The 22,123-nt window shown below is 42.6% G+C and overlaps 1 protein-coding gene across 9 annotated transcripts in view; it reads left to right on the forward strand.

The window, feature by feature from the left end:
• Window positions 1–22,123, forward strand: part of SSX2IP (SSX family member 2 interacting protein) — a 54,021-nt gene that overhangs the window by 17,743 nt on the left and 14,155 nt on the right. For 7 of the 9 annotated variants that reach the window (XM_089337125.1, XM_051857533.3, XM_051857536.3 and 4 more), the window contains 8 exons: window positions 8,169–8,297; window positions 9,668–9,837; window positions 11,183–11,395; window positions 14,097–14,207; window positions 16,661–16,796; window positions 18,996–19,071; window positions 19,154–19,331; window positions 20,858–21,008. In XM_089337125.1, coding sequence (XP_089193251.1) covers window positions 8,255–8,297; window positions 9,668–9,837; window positions 11,183–11,395; window positions 14,097–14,207; window positions 16,661–16,796; window positions 18,996–19,071; window positions 19,154–19,331; window positions 20,858–21,008 — 1,078 coding nt within the window. In that variant the 5' untranslated portion in view covers window positions 8,169–8,254. Of the gene's footprint in view, window positions 1–8,058; window positions 8,298–9,667; window positions 9,838–10,074; window positions 10,128–11,182; window positions 11,396–14,096; window positions 14,208–16,660; window positions 16,797–18,995; window positions 19,072–19,153; window positions 19,332–20,857; window positions 21,009–22,123 lie in introns of those variants that run through there. The other 2 variants (XM_089337124.1, XM_089337127.1) reach the window with 2 other exon arrangements.

The raw sequence follows: 22,123 nt of genomic DNA on the forward strand, positions 1-22,123 counted from the left end.
CAGCTCTCTGATGTGACCCGGGAGTGCAGTGGAGGATGGCCCAAGTGCTTGGGCCCTGCACCCCATGGGAGACCAGGAGAAGCACCTGGCTCCTGCCATCGGATCAGTGCGGTGCGCCGGCAGCGGCGGCCATTGGAGGGTGAACCAACAGCTAAGGAAGACCTTTCTCTCTGTCTCTCTCTCTCTCACTGTCTACTCTGCCTGTCAAAAAAAAAAAAAAAAAAAATTACTGCAAAATTCAGCGACTAAAACAAGCAATTATTGTCTTAGAATTTCTGAGTCAGGAATCTGGGCATGGCTTATTAGCTGGGTGTCTCTGGTTCAGGACCTCTCACCTGTCCAGGCTGCCGTCAAGTTGTTAGCCAGGTCTGCAGACTTCTTAAGTCATCCAAGGTTTGACTGAGATAGGAGCCTCCAAAATCACTCATATGGCTCTTGGCAGATTACAGGCCCTGTGGGCTGCAGCTGTCCATTCCTTGCCACATGGATTTCTTCATTGTGCTACTTCCCACGTGGTGGTTTACTTTCCCCAGAAAGAGGGATCTGAGAGACGGTGAAATGATGCCCCAGATGGAAATCACAGGCTCTTAAGGAAGTTTTTGTGTATTTATTTGAGAGGTGGAGAGAAAGCATGTACATGTGTGCTCTTATTTGCTGGTTCATTCCCCAGATACCCACAACAGCCAAGTCTGGGCTGGGCTGGGCTGAAACTGGCAGCTGGGAACTCAGTCCAGGTATCCCACTTGGGTGACAGGGACCCAGTACTTGAGCCATCACACTTTACCTTCCAGGATCTGCGTTAGTAGGAAGCTGGAGTCAGGAGCCAGAGGTGAGTATTGAACCCAGGCATTTCAACGTGGAACCTGAGCATCTTAACTGGTATCTTAGTATCTTAACCACCAGGCTAAATGCCTGACCCCCCCACCTCACCCCCACCCCAGCCAGATTATAACCTTGTTTTGGAAGTAAAATCCAATTATTTCTGCTATATTTTGTTAGAAGCTAGTCATTAAATCAAACCTATACTTGAAGAACAAAATAACCCTTGGGAGTGCACCCCAGGAGGCAAGAATAACCAGGGGCCCTCTTAGAGCCTACCTCTCCAAGGTTGTACAACTTACTGCTGTGTATTGAGGCTGTCTTATGTCTTGAGTGCAGAGGAAGAAAATGAAGTATCTGAGGAATGGTCCTGATAGAAAATGCAGGTGCACTTAACTAGAACTGCAAATTTTTAAAGATTTATAAATTTAACTCCAATGTTGTATTAACATTCACTCTAAGAAGAGAATTTATAAATAAGAAAGAAGCAATTGTTTGTGGCAAAGCAGGGACAAATTTAAGTAAGTTCCTGTAAGAATTATACAATCTGGGACTGGCATTGTGTTGCAGCGGGTAAAGCCACTGCCTGAGATGCTAGCAACCCTGGGTGCCAGTTTGTGTCCCGGCTGCTTCGCTTCCCATCCAGCTCCCTGCTAGTGTCCTGGGATATGCAGCAGAAAATGGCTCAAGTGTTTGGGCCCTTGCCACCCCTGTAGGATACTAAGATGAAGCTCCTGGCTTCGGCCTGGCCTTGAGCAGGCTGTTGCAGCCATCTGGGGAGTGAACCACCAGATGGAAGATCTTTCTTTCTGTCTCTGTCACTCTGTCTTTCAAAATAAATAAATCTTTAAAAAAATTATATGATGGAAGTAGAATAATTTCAAGTGGGTTACAGAAACTGTCTTTTAAAGAAACTTGATGGACAATCTCTTTGATTGTATTCTGCTTTCAAGTGCTAAGTAGGTAGGTAGATTTGCATGTACAGTGCTGAAACTTTGAATGGTGATAGGGTGAAAACCACACTTTTGAAAACTGACATTGTGTCCTTGCTTCACACCCAGTGAGAAATGTGACTGTGGCAATCCTGTTGCACTCTGAGCTCACAGAAGAATGAAAATACTTAGATCATGTGAAGAATGATAGATTTATGAAATTTAATAAGATCTTTGTTTCCTTTCAGAAGTGGGGGCTACAAGTTCAGATGTCTCAGTGCTTTCCAGTCCAGATTCTAACCTAGAAAAGCTTCTTGATAATTAAGCTCTGCATAATCATTTTACCAGAGAAGACCAGAGTGCCCTTGTTTATTTACACCTACAGTATATGTTGTATATGAACTATATGTTCTGGAACCATAGCAACATGTTGGAAAGACAAAGTAGTTTAAAAGTGCTGAGTAGACTTCAAAAGTAGTTAACATTTTAACCCAGATTATTGAAGATTTTCTGTAATGAGTAAAATTTTCTATTATGAAGACTCACTGACTGGAATCCGTGTTGAGAAGTACTTACGCCAGTTTTTAGATGGCTGTGTATACTCATTGCCTGCTAGTGGTGAACAAAACTATGGCTCTGGGGTGAGTGTGTGATGCCTTGGGTTAAGTTGCAGCTGGAAGGCCCATGTCCCATATCGGAGCCCAACTGCTTTGCACTTTGGATCCAGCTTCCTGCTAATGTACCTGGGAGGCAGCAGATAATGACCCAAGCACTTGCGTTCCTGCCAGCCATATAAGAGACCAGATGTTCTGGCCATTCTAATAAGCATTTGGGAGAATGAACAGGTAGGAGGAAGATAGCTCGCTCGCTCTCTCCCACACTCTCCCTTTCTTTTTCTTCTTCTCCCTCCCTCTCTTACTCTGTCTTCCAAATAAATAAATAGGGGCCAGTGTTGTGGGCACAGTGGCTTAAGCCACTGCTTGTGATGCCAGTATCCCTTTTTGGACAGCTGGTTCACGTCCCCACTACTCCACTCTGATCTAGCTCCCTGCTAATGGGAAGGCAGCAGCTGATGGTTGAGTTCTTGGCTCCTGGTTTCAGTCTGACCCAGCCCTGGTTGTTGTGGCCATCTGGGGAGTGAACTAGCAAATGACAGATATCTCTGTTTGTCTCTCTCTCCTTCTGTGGCTTTGCCTTTCAAATAAATAAAACTCTGGAAAAAATAAATCTTAAGGAAAAAAAACTATGTTCCTGTGATATTGATAATAGAAGATGATTCCTTATTTCTTTATGATTGCTTTCTCGATTTTTTCTCTTGCTTATATATATTTTTTTAAAGATTTATTTATTTATTTGCAGGTCGGAGTTACACAAAGAGAGGAGAGGCAGAGAGAGAAAGAGAGAGGTCTTCCATCTGATGGTTCATTCTCCAGCTGGCCTCAACGGCCGGAGATGTGCTGATCCGAAGCCAGGAGCTTCTTGCAGGCCTCCCACGTGGGTGCAGGGGCCCAAGGACTTAGGCCATCTTCTGCTGCTTTCCCAGGCCACAGCAGATAGCTGGTTTGGAAGAGGAGCAGCTGGGACTAGAAATGGTGCCCATATGGGATGCTGGCACTTCAGGCTAGGGTGTTAACCCGCTGCACCACAGCACCAGCCCCATGCTTATATGTATTTCAAGACTGTTTTCCAATAATCTGACATAAATGAAATGGCTTTCACAGGGTAGATATGTATTTAGGTTCTTTAATTTCTAAGTTTTACTAATAAAATTCACTCTTGAATTTGACCTATGTTGAAATCTGGACAGCTATCCTCAACAGTGATTGGTATCCTTATGTGTTGCTTAACCACAGAGATGTGTTCTGGGAAATCCTAGCCTGTGCTCATACAAACTAAGATGCCTTGGGAGCTGGTGCCGTGGCGCAGTAGGTTAATCCTCCGCCTGCGGCGCTGGCATCCCATAAGGGCACCATTTCTAGTCCCAGCTGCTCCTCTTCCCATCCAGCTCTCTGCTATGGCCTGGGAAAGCAGTAGAAGATGGCCCAAGTCCTTGGGCCCCTGCACCCACATGGGAGACCTGGAAGAAGCTCTGGCTCTTGGCTTCGGATCGGCGCAGCTCCAGCCATTTGGGGAATGAACCAATGGAAGGAAGACATTTCTCTCTGTCTCTCCCTCTCACTGTCTGTAACCCTACCTCTGAAATAAATAAATAAAGTCTTAAAAAAAAAAAAAGATGGCTACCATGGCACTAGGCTGTATAATCTCATGGGACCACTGGTATATATATAGCTCATCATCAACTATGATGTCCCCATATAATACATGGCTGTAATAGAAAGTTTTGTTACAGGTTCATTGAACCAAACCATGACTCACTTGTCAACATTTTTGTTCTTTTACTGAAACTATAATAACAGTGTTAATATAACAAGTTTGTATAACATGTCATGGATAATCAGGCCACTGCATAAACTTGGTTAATCTGTGTAACGCAGACCTGTACTTCAGCCCAGGTTTGTCACGGAGTCCCTGGCTGCTTTAGAAGCTTTCACATTGAAATGAGTTTGTGATCGAAGAGGCAAAGCAGAGATAATGTGTTACCTTTTTATTTCTTTTGCTTTTCAAATGACCATTGTCTAATATTAACATATTTTCAAAGTTTGTAACTGTCAGCAATGAAATTTTGGCTGTGATTGAGCTAGATTGTAACACTTTGCTCAAAATAGCCTTTTTGATTTTAGAATGTGTATTGATTAAGGGTCTCAAGTTGCAGTTTTTGGAAAAACTGGTTGAGTAACATTTTATCATAATTCTCATTGTATGTAATTTGGTGCCTCACTGAACAGAGGGGATTCCTGGAAACGTCTAGCTTGTGTGAAGTCATATTAATTATTAATAATTAATTCTATTAATTCTCTGTTCCTAGGACTTAACAATGCAGTTTTGGTTTTTCTCTGTGACCATTTAACTGGACCTGAATATTTTGCAGGTTGTTTCATGAGTGTGGTTAGTTAATTGGGCAGGTAGCAATTCACCATCTAACTCTGTAGACACTGCAGAGCTAAACTCCTGAGAAACAGTAACTGACAAGGTATAATTTTAAATAACTGATATGTATGAGGAGAGAGGAACTTAAGTCACTATTTCATCTTATTTCCAAATATCTTTAAAGAACAAAAGGACTCGGAAAGGTGCTTATTTCTGTTTCCATCTGATTTTCTCTCCTGACCTGTCAATTATAAAGTAGCCCACTGCCTTATGTATTTTTATAAGGATATCTGACCCTAGATCTTCTAAAAATGCTCACCGCCCCCTCCCACACACACGCAATTCGAGAGGCAGAGAGCTTGCTCCCATCTACTGGTTCACTCCTCAAAGGCCCACAATGGCTGAGGCCCAAAGCCAGGAGCCGGGAACTTAACCCAGGTGTCCCATGTGGGTGGCAGGAACCCAGTTGCTGGAGCCATCATTGCTACCTCCGCACGGTCTGCATTGTCAGGAAAACTACACTCAGGATCCAGAGCCGGGGATGTACCCAGGCACTCAGATATGGGGTGCAGATGCTCACACCCCTAGTCTAAATGTCTGCTGCCAGTGTGTTCAGCCGTTATTAAAGAGCAGGGGTGTGTTCTCCAGATTTCAGCAACCTGTCACTGTCCCAGTCAGCCCTGTGTCGAGATGATGAAAATGATAGCTAATATTAATTAGGGGAGTCCCATATGCCAAGCAGTTTTCTAAATAACCTTGTATCACTAAATCACACTAAATCATCAAGGCTTTTCAGTGAAGAAACTGTGACTCAGGAGAGGTTAAATGATTTACCTAGAGCAAAGTTGCATTAGGATAAATGGGTTTATTGTCCCTTACATTCTGTTTTACTTACAGCTGTATCGGAAACCAAAAGTAAAATTGCGTTTTTTATTTGATACAGGCTCAACCTTTATCCTACACATCATCTTTCTGAAGGCACCTATTTAAGAACAGTGAGAAGTGTGAAATAGGTTAGGGAGCCCTTCCTTACCGAAGCTCGTGAGTGGAAAATGAGAGATCTGGATGACTTTCTGTGTGTGTATGTGCATGTGACAACGTCTGCATTGGTATTTATCGTCTGCTGCTTTATGACCAGGAATCAGCCTCGATTTCTGCCCACACTTTAATGCATTTGTGTGAGTCCTGGAGGTTCCCTCCAGAACACATATCTGATTGATCCACAGACCCATTGTTAGAATGTGATGGGATACTGGTCTTCTTGTCTGCACAATTGCAGTAGCTTCTTCATTGCTTCCAGCCTTTTACTGTTGCCCACCTACATCTTAAAGCATAACGAAGGTGATACTACTTTCCTTTTTTGTTTTCTAAGATTTATTTGAAAGGCAAAGAGATGGGAATGAGGGGTGGGGCGGAGACCGATCTTCCATCCACTGGTTCACTCCCCAGATGGCTGCAACATCCAGGACTCAAGCAGTAGCCAGGAGCTTCTTCCAGGTCTCCCACATGGGTGCAGGGGCCCAAGGACTCGGGCCATCTTCTGCTTTCCCAGGAGCATTAGTGGGGAGTTGAATAGAAGCGGAGCAGCTAGGACTCGAAGCAGTACCAGTGTGGGATTCGGACACTGCAGACCGAGGCTTAACCTGCATCACAGCACCGGCCCCTGATGTTACTTTCCTGACTTACGCTCATCAGTAGCTTTCATTGCAGTTTAGAGAAAATATGTCCTGCCTTCAAGTCTTGCTTACTGTGCTTTACACACACTAACTTCCTTGTTCTTTATACTTAACCTAGATCATTGCCCTCTTGGATCTTCGCACCTACCTGCTGTTTCTTCTACTTGGGCTGCTGTGGTCATTGATGATCTTGTGCTGATTCCACATCATTTAGGTCTCAGTTCAAATGTTACCTCTCCGTGTAGCCTCTTCTGACTAATCTAGATGCTCTCCATATTAGCGAGTTTTATATTCTTCATAGTTTGTACCACTGTGAATGTGATGTTACTCATCTAACTTCTACATTGAACAATCTTAAATATTCAGAAGAGGGGTTGTGAACCCGTGACCCACAGTCCAGCTGTGTCCTAAAGACACCTTTTACTTAGCTTCTTCTGGTGTTCAAATAGTAACTTGCAGCCCAGTGGATGGACCATAAGCATCTTACATGTCTAGTTAGATGACGTGCTCTTGTGTGCACACCCAGGGAACCTCTGAGATCCAGACTAGAACATTGTGCCTTTCAGATGACTCTGATAACCTCTCCAGTCACCTCCCTCCCACAGGAGAGCTTGCAGAGTTGCTTTTTATAATTTAGCTTCTGACATTTAAAAAATGGAATCTTCACATACAAATCCAGGATTCAAACAATTATTTTAAAATACAAAAACATGTCAGTGATGGACTTGCTTTGTCTTTTGACCACAGCTTGATTGTGGCTGAGAAGCAGCTGTCCCGAGTTCTGGCGTGTGTTCCCCAGTGTGCCTGCTGTCTCCTCTCCTCCTCTGTCTCCAGCATGGAAAGATTTCAGTTGCCAGTTGCCATTTACAGTTTCATTTGAATTGGTTTCCTTGTGATGGAGAAATGTTTCTCTTTCATTATGTCTTACGTATGTTACTTAGTCCATGTCATTCATTGGTATTGCTGGCTTGTAGGTCTTTGTTAGCCACCCTAATTCTACACAGTTGTGTTTCAGGGCAGCGCAGTGACTTGTTCTATTTATATATCACTTACCGACCTGGTCTTTTACTGTGCGACATGTTCTTTCATTTCTGGTGTCTTGATATTGTAAGTAAACTGTCAATGGATCTTTGTACACATAAACATGTATCTTTTGCTAGGATAAAACTTTAGAAATGGAATTTCTAGATGAAGATATGTTTTTATTTTTAGGCTTTTGATCCATATTGCCATATCACTTCATGGTAGTATAAATTTATGTAATCTGGAAAGCAGCGCATTGGAGTGTTCATTTCCCTCCATCTGTGCCAACACTGGGGATTGTAATTTAGAGGATAAGTTTTGCTAATATAAATTGTTAAGAAAAATGAACAAAAAGATGCTAGCCAAGAAATTTTTCATCTCATTTACATAGATAAGAGCTATACTTTTATTTTAAAGGATGTGATAGAGAAGTAGTACGTGGCTCTCCTTAGCTTTGTCTTGTGAGCTAGAGAGTGATGCACCATTCTTATTCTCTGTGAAGTAACATGCATGCCCCAGGATGACTTGGGAAGCCTTTCGTCCTTGCCCTTACGTATTTTATTTAGATGTGTTTAATAATTACTATTAAGCTTTACCATGTTCTCTGTATCTGTACACAGGAAGAATAATACAAAATTTTTTCTATTTGGAGTACACACGACTTACACACTGATTTCATATTGACGTCCACATTTTAAAGTAGATGCTGTTCTGTCGTTTGGTTTCCAAGGAGATGCCTACCTGAAAGAGTGACGGCACTGGACCGCATGCCTCACTGCTGAACGATCCTCAGGTACCCTGGCTCTGGACATTGCTATGGGAGATTGGATGACTGTTACAGATCCAGCTCTGTCCTCAGGTAACCGAATTGGAAATAGCTGTGAACTGGAGTGGCCACTGTAAGAATAGTCACCACAAATAGTGAAGACGTGACTCGAGAGTATTGTAGATGGTTATGAACAACCTAATTTTCTTTATCTTCAGTAAAATTATCAGGGGAAGCTAAGAATGTGCCATAATTATTGGAGTTAAGTGCCTTGGGTAGGTAACTTTATTGATGGTTATTATTTTGGGGGGAAATTTTTAGGCATTTGAAATATATTCAGTGGCTACTCTTTTTTTTAAGCTTTATTTTTTGATTTTTTTTTTTTTTTTTGGACAGGCAGAGTGGACAGTGAGAGAGAGAGACAGAGAGGAAGGTCTTCCTTTTCTGTTGGTTCACCCCCGCAAATGACCACTACGGCTGGTGTGCTGCGCCAACCCGAAGCCAGGAGCCAGGAGCCTACCCCTGGTCTCCCATGTGGGTGCAGGGCCCAAGCACTTGGGCCATCCTCCACTGCACTCCACTGCCGCAGGCAGAGGATTAGCCTAGTGAGCTGCGACACCAGCACCCTGGGTTCTGGTCCTGGTCGGGGTGCCGGATTCTGTCCCGGTTGCCCCTCTTCCAGGCCAGCTCTCTGCTGTGGCCAGGGAGTGCAGTGGAGGATGGCCCAAGTGCTTGGGCCCTGCACCCGCATGGGAGACCAGGAGAAGCACCTGGCTCCTGGCTTCGTTCGGGTTGGCGCGGTGCACCGGCTGCAGCGGTCATTTGGGGGGTGAACCAACAGAAAAGGAAGACCTTCCTCTCTGTCTCTCTCTGTCCACTCTGCCTGTCAAAAAAAAAGAGGTTTCTCTGATTTATTTCTTTAATCATATAAACTTTGAATGGCACAAGTGGGTTTTGTCCTTTTTTTTTTTTAACATTTAAAAATTTTCCCACGTATTTTGAAAGACAACAGGTGACTCATCTTCTGGTTCACTCCTCAAGTGCCTACAGCCGGGATTGGGCCAGACTGACATCAGGAGCCCTTAATCTGGGTCTCCTACATGTGTGGCGGGGATCCATTTGCTTGAGCTGATCACCCGCTGCCTCCCAGCATCAACCAGCAATTGGAATGGGGTATGGAGCCGGAGCTCAGACTTAGGCCCTGCTACATGGGTTGTGGGTGTTGCAGAGCCAAATGCCCACCCCTAGTCTGTTACTTATAAACATAAAGTAGTAAAAATTAAAGTTGTGTATTGTTAGTTAATATGCCTACTAAGAATACCATGTAAGTAGTAGTGTTTTGGAAAAAGGTAGTTTTTTATATAAAAATGACTGTATTTGAAAATAGTTAAAAATGAAAAGTAATTCAAAATCTTTGGTAGTGGAAATTATGTTAGTTAATACCTTTTATTGATTTTTTTCAGAAAGCAAAAATATCTCTCAGTATACCTCAGAAACAAAGATGTCTCCATCAAGTTTATACTCACAGCAAGTGCTATGTTCTTCAATACCTTTATCAAAAAATGTGCACAGTTTTTTCAGTGCCTTCTGCACAGAAGAGAATATTGAACAGAGTATTTCATATCTTGATCAGGTAACATGTTTCTGTTATAAGGAATAGCAAGAATCACATAAAATAGAACACACTATGTTTACGAGAAAAACATTTGTCAGGTATGAATATCTTAACACATAGTGGCCCGGAGAATATTGAACAGAGTATTTCATATCTTGATCAGGTAACATGTTTCTGTTATAAGGAATAGCAAGAATCACATAAAATAGAACACACTATGTTTACGAGAAAAACATTTGTCAGGTATGAATATCTTAACACATAGTGGCCCGGAGAATATTGAACAGAGTATTTCATATCTTGATCAGGTAACATGTTTCTGTTATAAGGAATAGCAAGAATCACATAAAATAGAACACACTATGTTTACGAGAAAAACATTTGTCAGGTATGAATATCTTAACACGTAGTGGCCCGTACTTAGATTCGGTTGCTCTTAGACAACATTAGGTTGCTCTTCGGATCTAGATTTCAGATCGCCTTTTTTATTTGGAGCAGCTTGGCTTCCCCATTGCCCCAGGGGCTCCAACACAGAAAATCTTTATCAGTCCATTTTTCTGTTACTGTAACAAAATACCTGAGGGTAGTACTTTACATAGCAAAGAATTTTATCGAGCTTGCAGTTTTGGAGGCTGAAAATTCAAATTCAAGTGGCCCCATCTGTGTGCCCTCTTGGAAGGGCCCCCTTCACTGTGTTAATACATGGTTATGTCAAGAGCGGGGAGTGGGTGGGCTGGCCTCACTTTATAACAACCTGCTCTCGCAAGAACCTAAGTCACACTGCAAGCTCAGCATCAGCCCATTCCCAGGGCAGGGCTCCCATTCACCCACCTCCTAAAGGTTCTACTGCCTGTCCCATCACCACACAGGGACCAGGCTTCCAGCCCATGATCCCTGGGGAGAGTAACCATATCTAACCTCAGTGCCTAACTGCAGGTCACAGGTGGTCCTAGAGCTTAATTCTCTGTCCTTTGGGATGTTCACTGTTTCCTTAACTTGCTAAGGATATTTTTCTGTTTTTCTCAGAAAAGGTTTTTTGCTTACTATGTTGTCCACTAGCCAACTTAAAAAATTTAATTCTCATTGACAATTATGTGTGTATGTATCCTGTACAGTGTGGTGTTTTGAAATGTCTACATTGGGGGGTGACTGGTTGAGCTTTGGTATGTGTATGACCTCGCACCCTTACCACTTTCCGTGGTGAGACTACTTAGGCGATTTTCAAGAATATGGTGTGTTGTTACTCCCGACAGTCACCAAGTACAGTAGATCCCTTGAATGTCCTCTAACTGAAATGTTATATCCTTGGACTGACATCTCCTCATCTGTAAGCAACTTTAAAGAAAACATTTTCTCCTACCAGGAATTGACGACTTTTGGTTTTCCTTCATTATATGAAGAACCCAAAGGCAAAGAGACAAAGAGAGAATTAAATATAGTTGCTGTTTTAAATTGCATGAATGAGCTGCTTGTGCTTCAGCGGAAGAATCTTCTAGCTCAGGAGAATGTGGAGACACAGAACCTGAAATTGGGTAGTGACATGGACCATCTGCAGAACTGCTACACCAAACTGAAGGTAGAATGTGCACTTCCATCTGTATTTGCCATTTTATGTAATTCAGTACTGTGTATTTTCATTGGCTTTATTGAAGTGTTTGATAAATTTATTTAATACTATAAATTTTCATTTGCTTTTTCAAATTTTAGGGTTTAGGTTTTATTTAGTGACTTAATCTGCAGAAAGTTAGATTAGGAAGTATCTATGTTCTGAGGAAAATATGGCTTCCCCCAGTGCATCGAGTCTTGCTTAGTAAAGTTGAGTCTTCCCAAGAGAGGCTGTGTCATTTAATTCCACGGAAGATATTCCTGAGACCTCTTTGCCAAAGAAGTGAAAGCTTTCTAGAGCAGATAGGCTAGGTAACTTCTAACTCTTAGAAGTCCCTAGGGCTCTAGAATAAAAACACAGAAAAATGCTTCAGTAAACCAACTTTTCTCTGAAACAAGGAAGTGTTTTTACAGGGCCATGGTCATGCTGTCTTAAAATAGTGAATGTCCTAGTTTGCTTTCTTCATTTTCCTTCCTTTATTTCTTTTATGTCTTCTTCTAGAAAATAAAATACTGTGTGTGTGTGTGTGTGTGTTTATAAAATTTGGCAAGGAGAGGGAACAAGTATGGTGTGTCTTACTAAGGATGGAAGGCAATCAGTTCAAGCCAAAATTTTTCTGTAAGTAAGTCTATCTTAGATTTCCTTATGTGAAAATCAAAGCTCTTTCAATTTGTGTATGTTTGGTAAATCAGCTTCCTTTTGGTTTTTTGTCTGCTGATTCTTGCCCCTCTACCTTTTCTTGTTTTTCTTCCTGTATATCATCTTCTCCAAGGACAGATGAAACACAGCCTACCCGAATCTTGAGAGAATAATATCTGGGCACACTTGCCCATCTGTCTCTTCCCTTTTTTATTTTTCCCCCAGGATTGATTTTATTATTTGGGAAAAAAAAAAAATCAGTGACAGAGAAAGGAAGAGACATACAGAGAAAGAGATCTTTTATCTACTGGTTCACTCCACAAATGGCTGTAATAGACAGAGCTGGGTCAGGTCAAAACTAGGAGCCTTGAACTCCATCCAGGTTTCACACATGGATGGCAGTGGCCTAAGCACTTGGGCCATCTTCACTGCTTTCCCAGACACCTTAGCAAGGGAGCTGGATTGGATGTGGAGCAACTGGGACTTGAACCAGCACTCCAGTATCGGATGCCGGGATGCTGTACCTTACGGGAGGTAGCTTAACTTGCTGTGTTACAAGCCAGACCCTGGCCATGTGTCTTGTAAGTGGCCAGTGAATAATTATATCATTATGTTACTAATCTGAGTCTGTCAAGTTTTCTACTTTAAAGGAAGAGTGGGGAACTTTTTTTCTGCTAAGGACCATTTGGATATTTATAATATCATTCATGGGCCAGACATAATTATCGACTTAAAAATTAGCCTGCTATCGATTTATTGAATTTTGAGTCTCACTTGCAGTTCCCTTGGCGGGGCCTGAGAATATGATTTCGTTGGCCTTTTGTGGCCTCCAGGCTGGACACTCTCCTCCCTTGCCATAAGGAGTGTTCATTTATTAGGACGACCCCAGAGCATAGAGTGTTTTTCCAGAATGTCTTCTAGATTCATGATGTCTGCCTGGGCCAGAATCTGTTCTTTTGGTTCAACCATGAGCAGAAATGTCTATTGAATGTTGTTCTATCCTTGAAAATTTCTCTATCTTGCATATGCTTTAATTTGTTGAGCAAAGTTTGTTGAGTTTTGTGTACTAGGCACTGAGTTTCGGAGATAATGAAACCTCGGGTCCCGCTCTCAGGTAGCTTGCAGGTCAGGGAAGGAGCCGCAGTGAGCTGGGATTATTTGTTTATTCATGGTTCTTGGTGCGGGGGAGGGCACAGAAGGCTTCACAAAGAGGTAAGGCTCCATCTGATAGTTGAAGAATGAAATGGAACTTTGTTAGTGTTTGGAAAAGACATACTGAGCAAGCTGAGTGGAAGCCTAGTGCGGTGGCAGGAGGGGAGAGCTGCACTGTCAGAGCACCAGCAGCTCAGTGCCTGCTGGGGTGTGTGATGGATCCGCAGATGAGAGCCTGGGCTCCACACGCCGTGAAAGGCGCCATCCAGAAAACAGGGACTCCCCAAGGGATTGTACATGGAAGAACTAGAGGAGGAGTGCAGAGCTGGATTTGGGACGGAGGTGGGAGCCCAGAAACCCTGGTGGCGAGGACATCCGTTAGCCAGTCTTTTTGGACTTGAACTAAAGTAGTGCCAATGAGGCCTCTAAGGATGGGATGTGGAGAATCTTTAGGAAATGAAGTGGGGAGCAGCTTATGGGAAATGGACTTTGGGCAGTAAGAGCCGTGGATTGAAGATGCCTCACAGGTCTCTGTCTGGAGTTACGGAGGGCGGCGGGACTTCCTGAGACAAGGAGGAAGCAGTGCCTAGTGGCAGTGCGCAGAGCAGGTAAAGAACCAACCCTTCACAGGCACCTCTGTGATGCCCCTGTGTACAAGCATGCAAGACTTGCCATTTAAGTTAAATATAGTTTAATATGCACATTTAAACAAATTGTATAGTGTTGCGCTTATAATGATCGCTATAAATACTTCATAGCCACTAAACTTCAATTTTAGCTCACAAATATTAGTATTTGTCACAACTTGTTGCTGAGCCTTCAAGAATTCAGTTCGGAATCCTTTGTTAACTTTAATCAGAATTACATATGGGTGTTTTAGGAACAGCTGGAAGCCTCCAGGAGAGAAATGATCGGGCTTCAGGAAAGAGACAGACAGTTACAATGCAAGAACAGGAATTTGCATCAGATGCTGAAAAATGAGAAAGATGAGGTGAGTGTGTACATGGGTTTAAGTGAAATTTTATTGTTTGTGTGTGAGATCTGACTTTAGAAAACAATGAGCCTGTTCATCCTATGTCTAATTGATATAGTGGACATCAGTGTATAAGATGGCATCATATTTAAAAGGTTGGCAACCCCCTCCCCCTGTGGCCCTCCAGCCCTGCCCCCAGTGGATCCATCCGATGCAGTATAGGTTGAGCATCGTGACCCAAAGACCTGAGATGTTCCAAAATGCAGAACAGTGTGACACAGAGCCACAGTGGGAAGTTCCATACCCGCCCTCACGTGATGGGTTGTGGTCAGAACAGGTCACTAAAAGCATTGTATGAGACCTTCAGCCTTTGTGTATAAGGTGTGTTTAAGGTGACTCCATCACCAAGAAATCTCACGTATATGTAGATATTCCCAAATCCAAAAACTGAAGCGCCTTTGGTTGCAGGCATTTGGGATAAGGGGTAGTGAGCCTGTACATTAACTACTTTAGGTGAGTGGCCTGTCCTTCCTGGACTCAAAGTCACTGTCTATTTTTCTCAGGCACGGGGGTCTGTAAATGCATCTTCTGTTCTCTGTCGTAATTGTGCTGCATCCCTGACACCTCTTCCTGTACTGTCGTAAATGTTGACATTGGTCACCCAGTGATTTGACTACATTGGCATACAAGAAACTCATATTACAAATCTTATTTCTAGGGAAAAGATACCATAATTCTAATTTCTCCTGCAATGGTTGCTTACTAGAATTCTAATTTCTGCTCTAATGGTTACTTAGAATAATGACATAAATCTTATTTCTATTTTAGTGGTTACTTGGACCTGTAGAGTTAATGCATTTGAAAATAATATTTTTAACTTGTGTAAGAAGAAATCTTTTTTGTTAAGATTTATTTATTTATTTGAAAGGTGGAGTTACAGAGAGGCAGAGGCAGAGAGAGAGGTCTTCCATCCATTGGTTCACTCACCAGATAGCCACAATGGCTGCAGCTGTGCTGATCTGGAGACTGGAGACAGGAGCCAGGAGCTTCTTCTGGGTCTCCCATGCAGGTGCTAGGGCTCAATGGCTTGGGCTATCTTCCACTGCTTTTCCAGGCCATAACAGAGAGCTAGACTGGAAGTGGAGCAGTTGGGACCCGAACAGGCACCCGTATGGGATGCCGGCACTGCAGGTGGCAGCTTTACCCGTTGCACCACAGTGCCAGCCCTGAAATCATTGTTTTTATTACTCTGTAGTATGATCTCTAATTATGTAATACATGTAAAAATATAATTCTTAATTTCAGTGTTTTATAGATTTTAACTATAATTAAAGACTTTTAGGAGAGTGTATTTCTTTAAAAAGACCCTTGAAGTGATTTAGATATGTATTTTGCCACATTGGTTATTAAATAGTATATTTAGTTAGTGAACAGTTAATCTCTTAACCAAATATTAGTTGTTTATACATATTCCTTAAATATTTCACAGAAAAGTTGAACTTGATTTGTTGATTACACTTAAATGGTTGGAATGCAGTTCATCTTTGGTTTTGGTTCAGTCAGTCGTGTTAGTTTCCCGCAGAGATTGGGAATGGCTGTAGAGTGGAATGCAGTTCCCTAAGAGGTGCTGCCCGAGAAGCTGTAGTAGATACAAACTTGGAACAGTGTGCCTGGCACATTGTAGGTGCTCAGCAAAGCTTTGAACTGGGCTTACTCTGTCTTGAGAATGGTTTACCTGATGCCAGGTGCCACTGGCTGGTAGACTTTGTCAGATATTGATGAGAGGTAAAGCGATTGCAAGTCAGTATAAGGAGGTCACTCCAAACGATCTGATAAATCCTGGTAGTTTCAGATGAAGCCTTAATCATCTTGATATTTATGGAAGAGTTTCTAGTTTCTACATTATCAGAGTCTATATGTAAAGTAAAAGGTGTAGTGTATAATTTAGCAAGTTGAAATGTCTGCAGATTATGAGAATAAAAACTATGTGATTCATTTAATGTTTATTTTTTAAAATAAAGATTTGTTTACAGAGAGGGAGGGACAGCCATCTGCTAGTTCACTCCCCAGATGGCCTGGGGTTGGGCCAGGCTGAAGCCAGGAGCCTGACATTCCATGCAGGTCGCCCATGAGGGTGGCAGAGGCCCCTGCACTTGGGCCATCTTGCGCTGCTTTCCCAGGCATATTAGCAGGGAACTGGATCAGAAGTGGAGCGGCTAGGACTTGAACCCACACCCATATGGGATGCTGGCATTGGCATCACAGGTGTGGCTTAACCCACTGGTCAGCAACGCTGGCCCTCCTTTAATGTTATCTTAAAAAATGGTTTCAAGTGGTTACAGACAAGGAAGAGTCATCCTAGAATTTTAAAACTGTTATATGGGGAGATAAATGCTAAGACTGCTTTCTTGTAAATACAGATTTTTAACTGGGTTCATCAATCCTCATTTGATGAAAAATGCTCTTTTCAGGTACAAAAATTACAGAATATCATTGCAAGTCGAGCTACTCAGTATAATCATGATATGAAAAGAAAAGAACGTGAATATAATAAATTAAAGGAACGTCTACATCAACTTGTTATGAACAAGAAGGATAAAAAAATAGGTAAGAGGCTGGATAAGATGAGTACACTCCTGGAATAAATAAGCTTATGTTAAGAAATGTAAAAGGATTCGGCACAATGATTTATGAAGCCATATTCACGCTTTGTGCAATTGATTTTAAATGGTGTGCAACCATATAAACCAGAAATTTAGACAACTGCTTTTTGAAAAATAAGTCATTTTGCTTTGTTGCACTAGTTGCACATATTGTTTTAACATGTCAGGATTAAGCCATGAAGGAAAAACAGCCAGAGGACTATCTAATCTTCCAAAGCAAGGAACCAATAATAGTAAAAATCAGTATCAACTTCCAAGTACACAAAGAAAAATGAATTTAGAGTTAACATCGTAAAATTGTTCCTCAGACCGAATCAGTTATACCAGCTGAGTTCCTTTCAGTAAGTTTGTGCATTTTTGAAGCAGCTAGTCAAAGGGTAGAGTGAAGAAGTTATCGGTGTGTATAGAGGGTCTGCTTTGTCTAGTAGTATTCTCTTCAACTATAATTTACAACTGTTTCAAGTACTAGTGTATATATCATTTCAAGTAAATAGGGTAGATTATGAAATAAAACCACACACACACACACACACACAAGTAGAATTACACAGTACACATTGTGTTGGCCAGATATGATCCAGGAACAAGAATCCTGTACATTTACTTACTGAATGTTGGTTTCCCAGTGGGTTGTATGCAGGCCTCTAGCCAGCATGCAGTGGGACTCCTAAATTGTCTTTCCAAAACTGAACGTGGATTTCAGCACCAGCTGATGAACATATGTTTCAGGCTGTCACATAGTGAGTTCTGCCTGCTGGCAGCATATTGACTGTATCACTGTCACTCTCTGTAGCAGAGATGTTGTAGTTATTTGAATATTTTATTTTTAAAGTTACTGAAAAATATAAAGGTGCAATAATAAGCAGTTAACATAAGAGGAATCTTTAAGTATTCTGAGTTAATAAATCTTTTTTTGGAGAACATTGATTTTTAAGGTTGGTTAGCCTTGAATTCATTCATGAATGAAACAGCGGGTGAAATCCTGGAGGTATAGGAGTAACGTCTAGCTAGAGAAGTTTGAAGATTTCACCGTGGAGACAGAGTGGTTAGGGCTTTAGCTGTTTCCCCATCCATAACAATTGGAAGTAACAATTTCGTACTGATTTTATTGGCTCTAAAATTAGATTAGCTTACATTTACTTCTTTATGCCGAATTCTTCCACGTGTACCTGGGGCAGAAGATATAATCCTGTCAGGGGCCTTACATCCTTTGATGATGATGATGTTAACAGGATGTGGCATACTTTCTATTAAGGTCCAAATAGTAAGTATTTTCTACCCTGTGGGGTCTGCAAGTCTTGTTGCATCTAGTTAATCTCTGTCATTGTAGTGAAAAAGTACCTGTAGACAATATGTAAACAAATGATGGTCCAAGAAAACTTTTTTTTTAATTTTTATTTATTTTTTAAAATTTTTTTATCTTTTTTATTTTTTTGACAGGCAGAGTTAGACAGTGAGAGACAGACAGAAAGAAAGATCTTCCTTTTTCCATTGGTTCACCCCCCAAATGGTTGCTTTGGCCAGCGCGCTGCGCTGATCCTAAGCCAGGAGCCAGGTGCTTCCTCCTGGTCTCCCATGCGGGTGCAGGGCCCAAGGACTTGGACCATCCTCCACTGCCTTCCCGGGCCACAGCAGAGAGCTGGACTGGAAGAGGAGCAACCGGGACAGAATCCGATGCCCCAACCAGGACTAGAACCCGGGGTGCCGGTGCCACAGGCAGAGGATTAGCCTAGTGAGCCACGGCGCCAGCCCAAGAAAACTTTTATTTACAAAAACTGTAGTTTGCAAACCTCTGATGATGACATTATTAATGATAAAATAACATTTATTTTGTATTTACTGGGTACCAGATACTGTGTTCACTCATACTGTGTTATGTGCTTTAATATTTTTTTTTTCAATTTTCACAACTCCTCTTTGGTAGGTACTTTTGTGATTCCCATGGTATGAATGGAGAAACAGATTTAGCAGTTAAATAACTTGCCTAGATCTCAGTACTTACAGGTACTAGAACTAGAACTCGAAATTCGGCTGCATGAGGTAAACCCTAAGCTATGTCCCTATTATGTTTAGAGTGCATTGGAGTTTTAAACACTTAAATATGTATGGTGAGAATTTGTTTTGTGTGTTCATGTTTGTGTAGCCATGGACGTTTTAAATTATGTGGGGAGAGCTGATGGAAGAAGAGCCTCGTGGAGGACTGGTAAAACTGAAGCCAGGTTAGTGCGATTTGCGAAGACAGATTTTGTCAGACCTGATGTTCTCTGCACTGTGTTTTCATGCTGATGGTTTCTTTCTCAGGAATGAAGATGAAATGTATAAGATTCTCTTGAATGATTATGAATATCGTCAAAAACAAATCCTAATGGAAAATGCTGAACTTAAGAAGGTTCTTCAACAAATGAAAAAGGAAATGATTTCGCTTCTTTCTCCCCAAAAGAAGAAACCCAGGGAACGAGCGGATGATAGTACAGGAACTGTAAGTGGCTCTTTCCTCTCTTCCACGGGCTTCAGATTGCTGGTCAGAGCAGTGAAGACTCCAGAGTATTGCAGGGTGTTAGGAATAAGGTGGCTCCTCGCTCTGTGCAGCCTGCCGTCAGCGTGGCAGCCATGAACCGCTGCTCCTGTGTTTGCAGACGTGCCCCGGGAAGTGATGGAGCTGACTCTCGGGGACTTCAGCTGCGCTCAGCGCTGTGATAGACACGTGATAAGCACTGTCACGTTTCCTGACATTTCTCACGTGAGAAATGGCTTCAGATACTGTAGTCATCTGACGACCAGGTACCACACCTCTGCCAGTGTTGCAGACGAGGGCTCAGGCACAGTGGTTACTGCTCAGCGGTACGCAGGCCAGAACTCGGCCTTGACGCCAGCTTCCCCACTCATGAGCACAGAGCTCGCGGTCGGGGCCGCTGGGCCGGGTGTCCTGTCAGTTGTCCAGGTGTCATGCACTCTGCTTCTCAGACAGTGAACTTGTGCCAACTTTGGAAACTGAGCATGAATTCATTGAGTGTTCGTTATGTTCTCTTCTCTTGGGAGAAAAAAGGATTTAGACTTTTTTTTTCCTGAAAATTCTCTTTTTGGGTGAGATATAGAGCAATGATTATTTTTTCTTGTGTTAGGTGCTGTGGTAAGCTGGTGCAAAATGTAAAAGAGACCAATTTTCATGGCAGTAAAGGAATGCGAGAGAAAGTGACATTTGACTTAGTTTTTAAGAAACAAGTAGGTGTTCTTGAGCCAGAGAACATAGTGAAAGCATTTGACACGGGGATGATAAATGCAGAGGTCTGAAGACAGAACAGTGAAAAATTCTTTTTTTAATGCTTTACATATAATTTAAATTCCATTTTCCACAAAGTTCACATTAGGGATTACAGTCTGAAAATGACAGTGTCGATGGAAAATGCTAGTTACCAGCAAGTTACCAGAACTTGGGTTTTTTTTTTTTTTTTTTGACAGAGTGGACAGTGAGAGAGAGAGACAAAGGTCTTCCTTTTGCCATTGGTTCATCCTCCAGTGGCCACCGCGGCCGGAGCACCACACCAATCCGATGGCAAGAGCCAGGTACTTATCCTGGTCTCCCATGGGGTGCAGGGCCCAAGCACTTGGGCCATCCTCCACTGCACTCCCTGGCCACAGCAGAGGGCTGGCCTGGAAGAGGGGCAACCGGGACAGAATCCGGCGCTCCGACCGGGACTAGAACCCGGTGTGCCGGCGCCGCAAGGTGGAGGATTAGCCTAGTGAGCCGCGGCGCCAGCCCAGAACTTGTTTTTTAAACCTGTATCTGAGGATTATTTGTTTTATGCTATCACAGATCCAGCAAACGGATAAGCCCATCCCACATCAGTTGTTGGCCCCTTAAAGTTTTATATATGCACTGTAAGGTAGAGCACAGCAGTGAGTTTGGTGAGGCCGTCGAGGTAATGGATCTGATGACTGCTGCCTGAGTGTGAACGCCGTGTCGGGATCCTGGTCTTTCCTTTGCGTGCCTCTCACCACTTGCAGGTCATCTCTGACGTGGAAGATGATGCCGGGGAACTAAGCAGAGAGAGCGCGTGGGACCTTTCCTGTGAAACCGTGAGAGAGCAGCTGACCAACAGCATCAGGAAACAGTGGAGGATTCTGAAAAGTCACGTAGAAAAGCTCGACAGCCAAGGTAGCTACTGCCTCTCGGCAGGCAGCGTGAGTGGTGACGCGTCCTGCGCCGCTGTCTTCAGTCGTGCTGCTCACACTTGGAGTGCCGTAGCTCAGTTTGGCGATTTGAAAGCAAGATTTTGCCTGCTTTCAGACATGGAGTTTGAATCTCACCAAGAGAAACGCACTTTGCTCTCAGTGCGACTCTTTCTTTAAAGGAAGGTGCTGTGTAGCCATCTGCTCTGAATTGCCTTATACAATGGAATCAAAAGACCAGAATCTTCTTTATTAAATCTTGAAAATCAAAAAATGTTCTTCATCATGTACTGTGACCTTTTGCTTCTTCCCAGATCCCTTAGATTACTAAGTTCCTAATAATTCATTTAAAAATTATTTTCAAAATAAATGATGTTAGGGCAGCTTTAGGCCTGGTGGGTAGGATGCCACCTGGGACATCCTCATGCCGTATCAGGGTGCCTGGTTTGAGCCCCGACTCTGCTTCCAGTTCCAGCTTCTGCTCATGTGCACTCTGAGAGACAGCAGGTGATGGCTCAAGTGGTTGAGCTCGTGCCACCCATGTGGGACACCTGGATGGATTTCCTGTCTCCTTTTGCCCCAGCCCAGTCTCAGCCATTGTGGGCGTTTGAGGAGTAAACTAGTGGATAGCAGCTCTCTGTCTGTCTCTTCCTCTCGATAAATTAATTCTAAAAAGAATATATTTATCAATGCAGAATTATCTTTAAGGATAGGGAATGATGTGTAAAATAGTTGAAAAATGCACACAGAAAAAATATGTAATACTCAATTTTTGCTTATGTATTTTAAAGTAAATATTTTACAGATCCATAAGGAAAAGTCTAGAAAAATAAAGACCAAATTGTTCAGTGTTATGTACGGAATAGAGACCAGAATATTCTATTATATATACATTTTTTTTTTTTACAACTTGTTTGTTTATTTGAAAGGCACAGGTGCAAAAAAGGGGTGGGAGGGAGGTGGGGGGGGCGGGGGGAGAGAGTGACTGACTGACTTTCCATCTGTTAATTCGTTTCCCAAATGGCCACAGTGGCCCCGCACGAGCTATCCTGGAACTCCTTCCTGGTCTCCCACATGGTGGCAGGGCCCAAGCATTTGGGC

The sequence above is a fragment of the Oryctolagus cuniculus genome, chromosome 7 (genome assembly GCF_051225735.1).
Source record: "Oryctolagus cuniculus isolate XC-2025 breed Fujian yellow rabbit chromosome 7, ASM5122573v1, whole genome shotgun sequence".
Classification (NCBI taxonomy): domain Eukaryota; kingdom Metazoa; phylum Chordata; class Mammalia; order Lagomorpha; family Leporidae; genus Oryctolagus; species Oryctolagus cuniculus.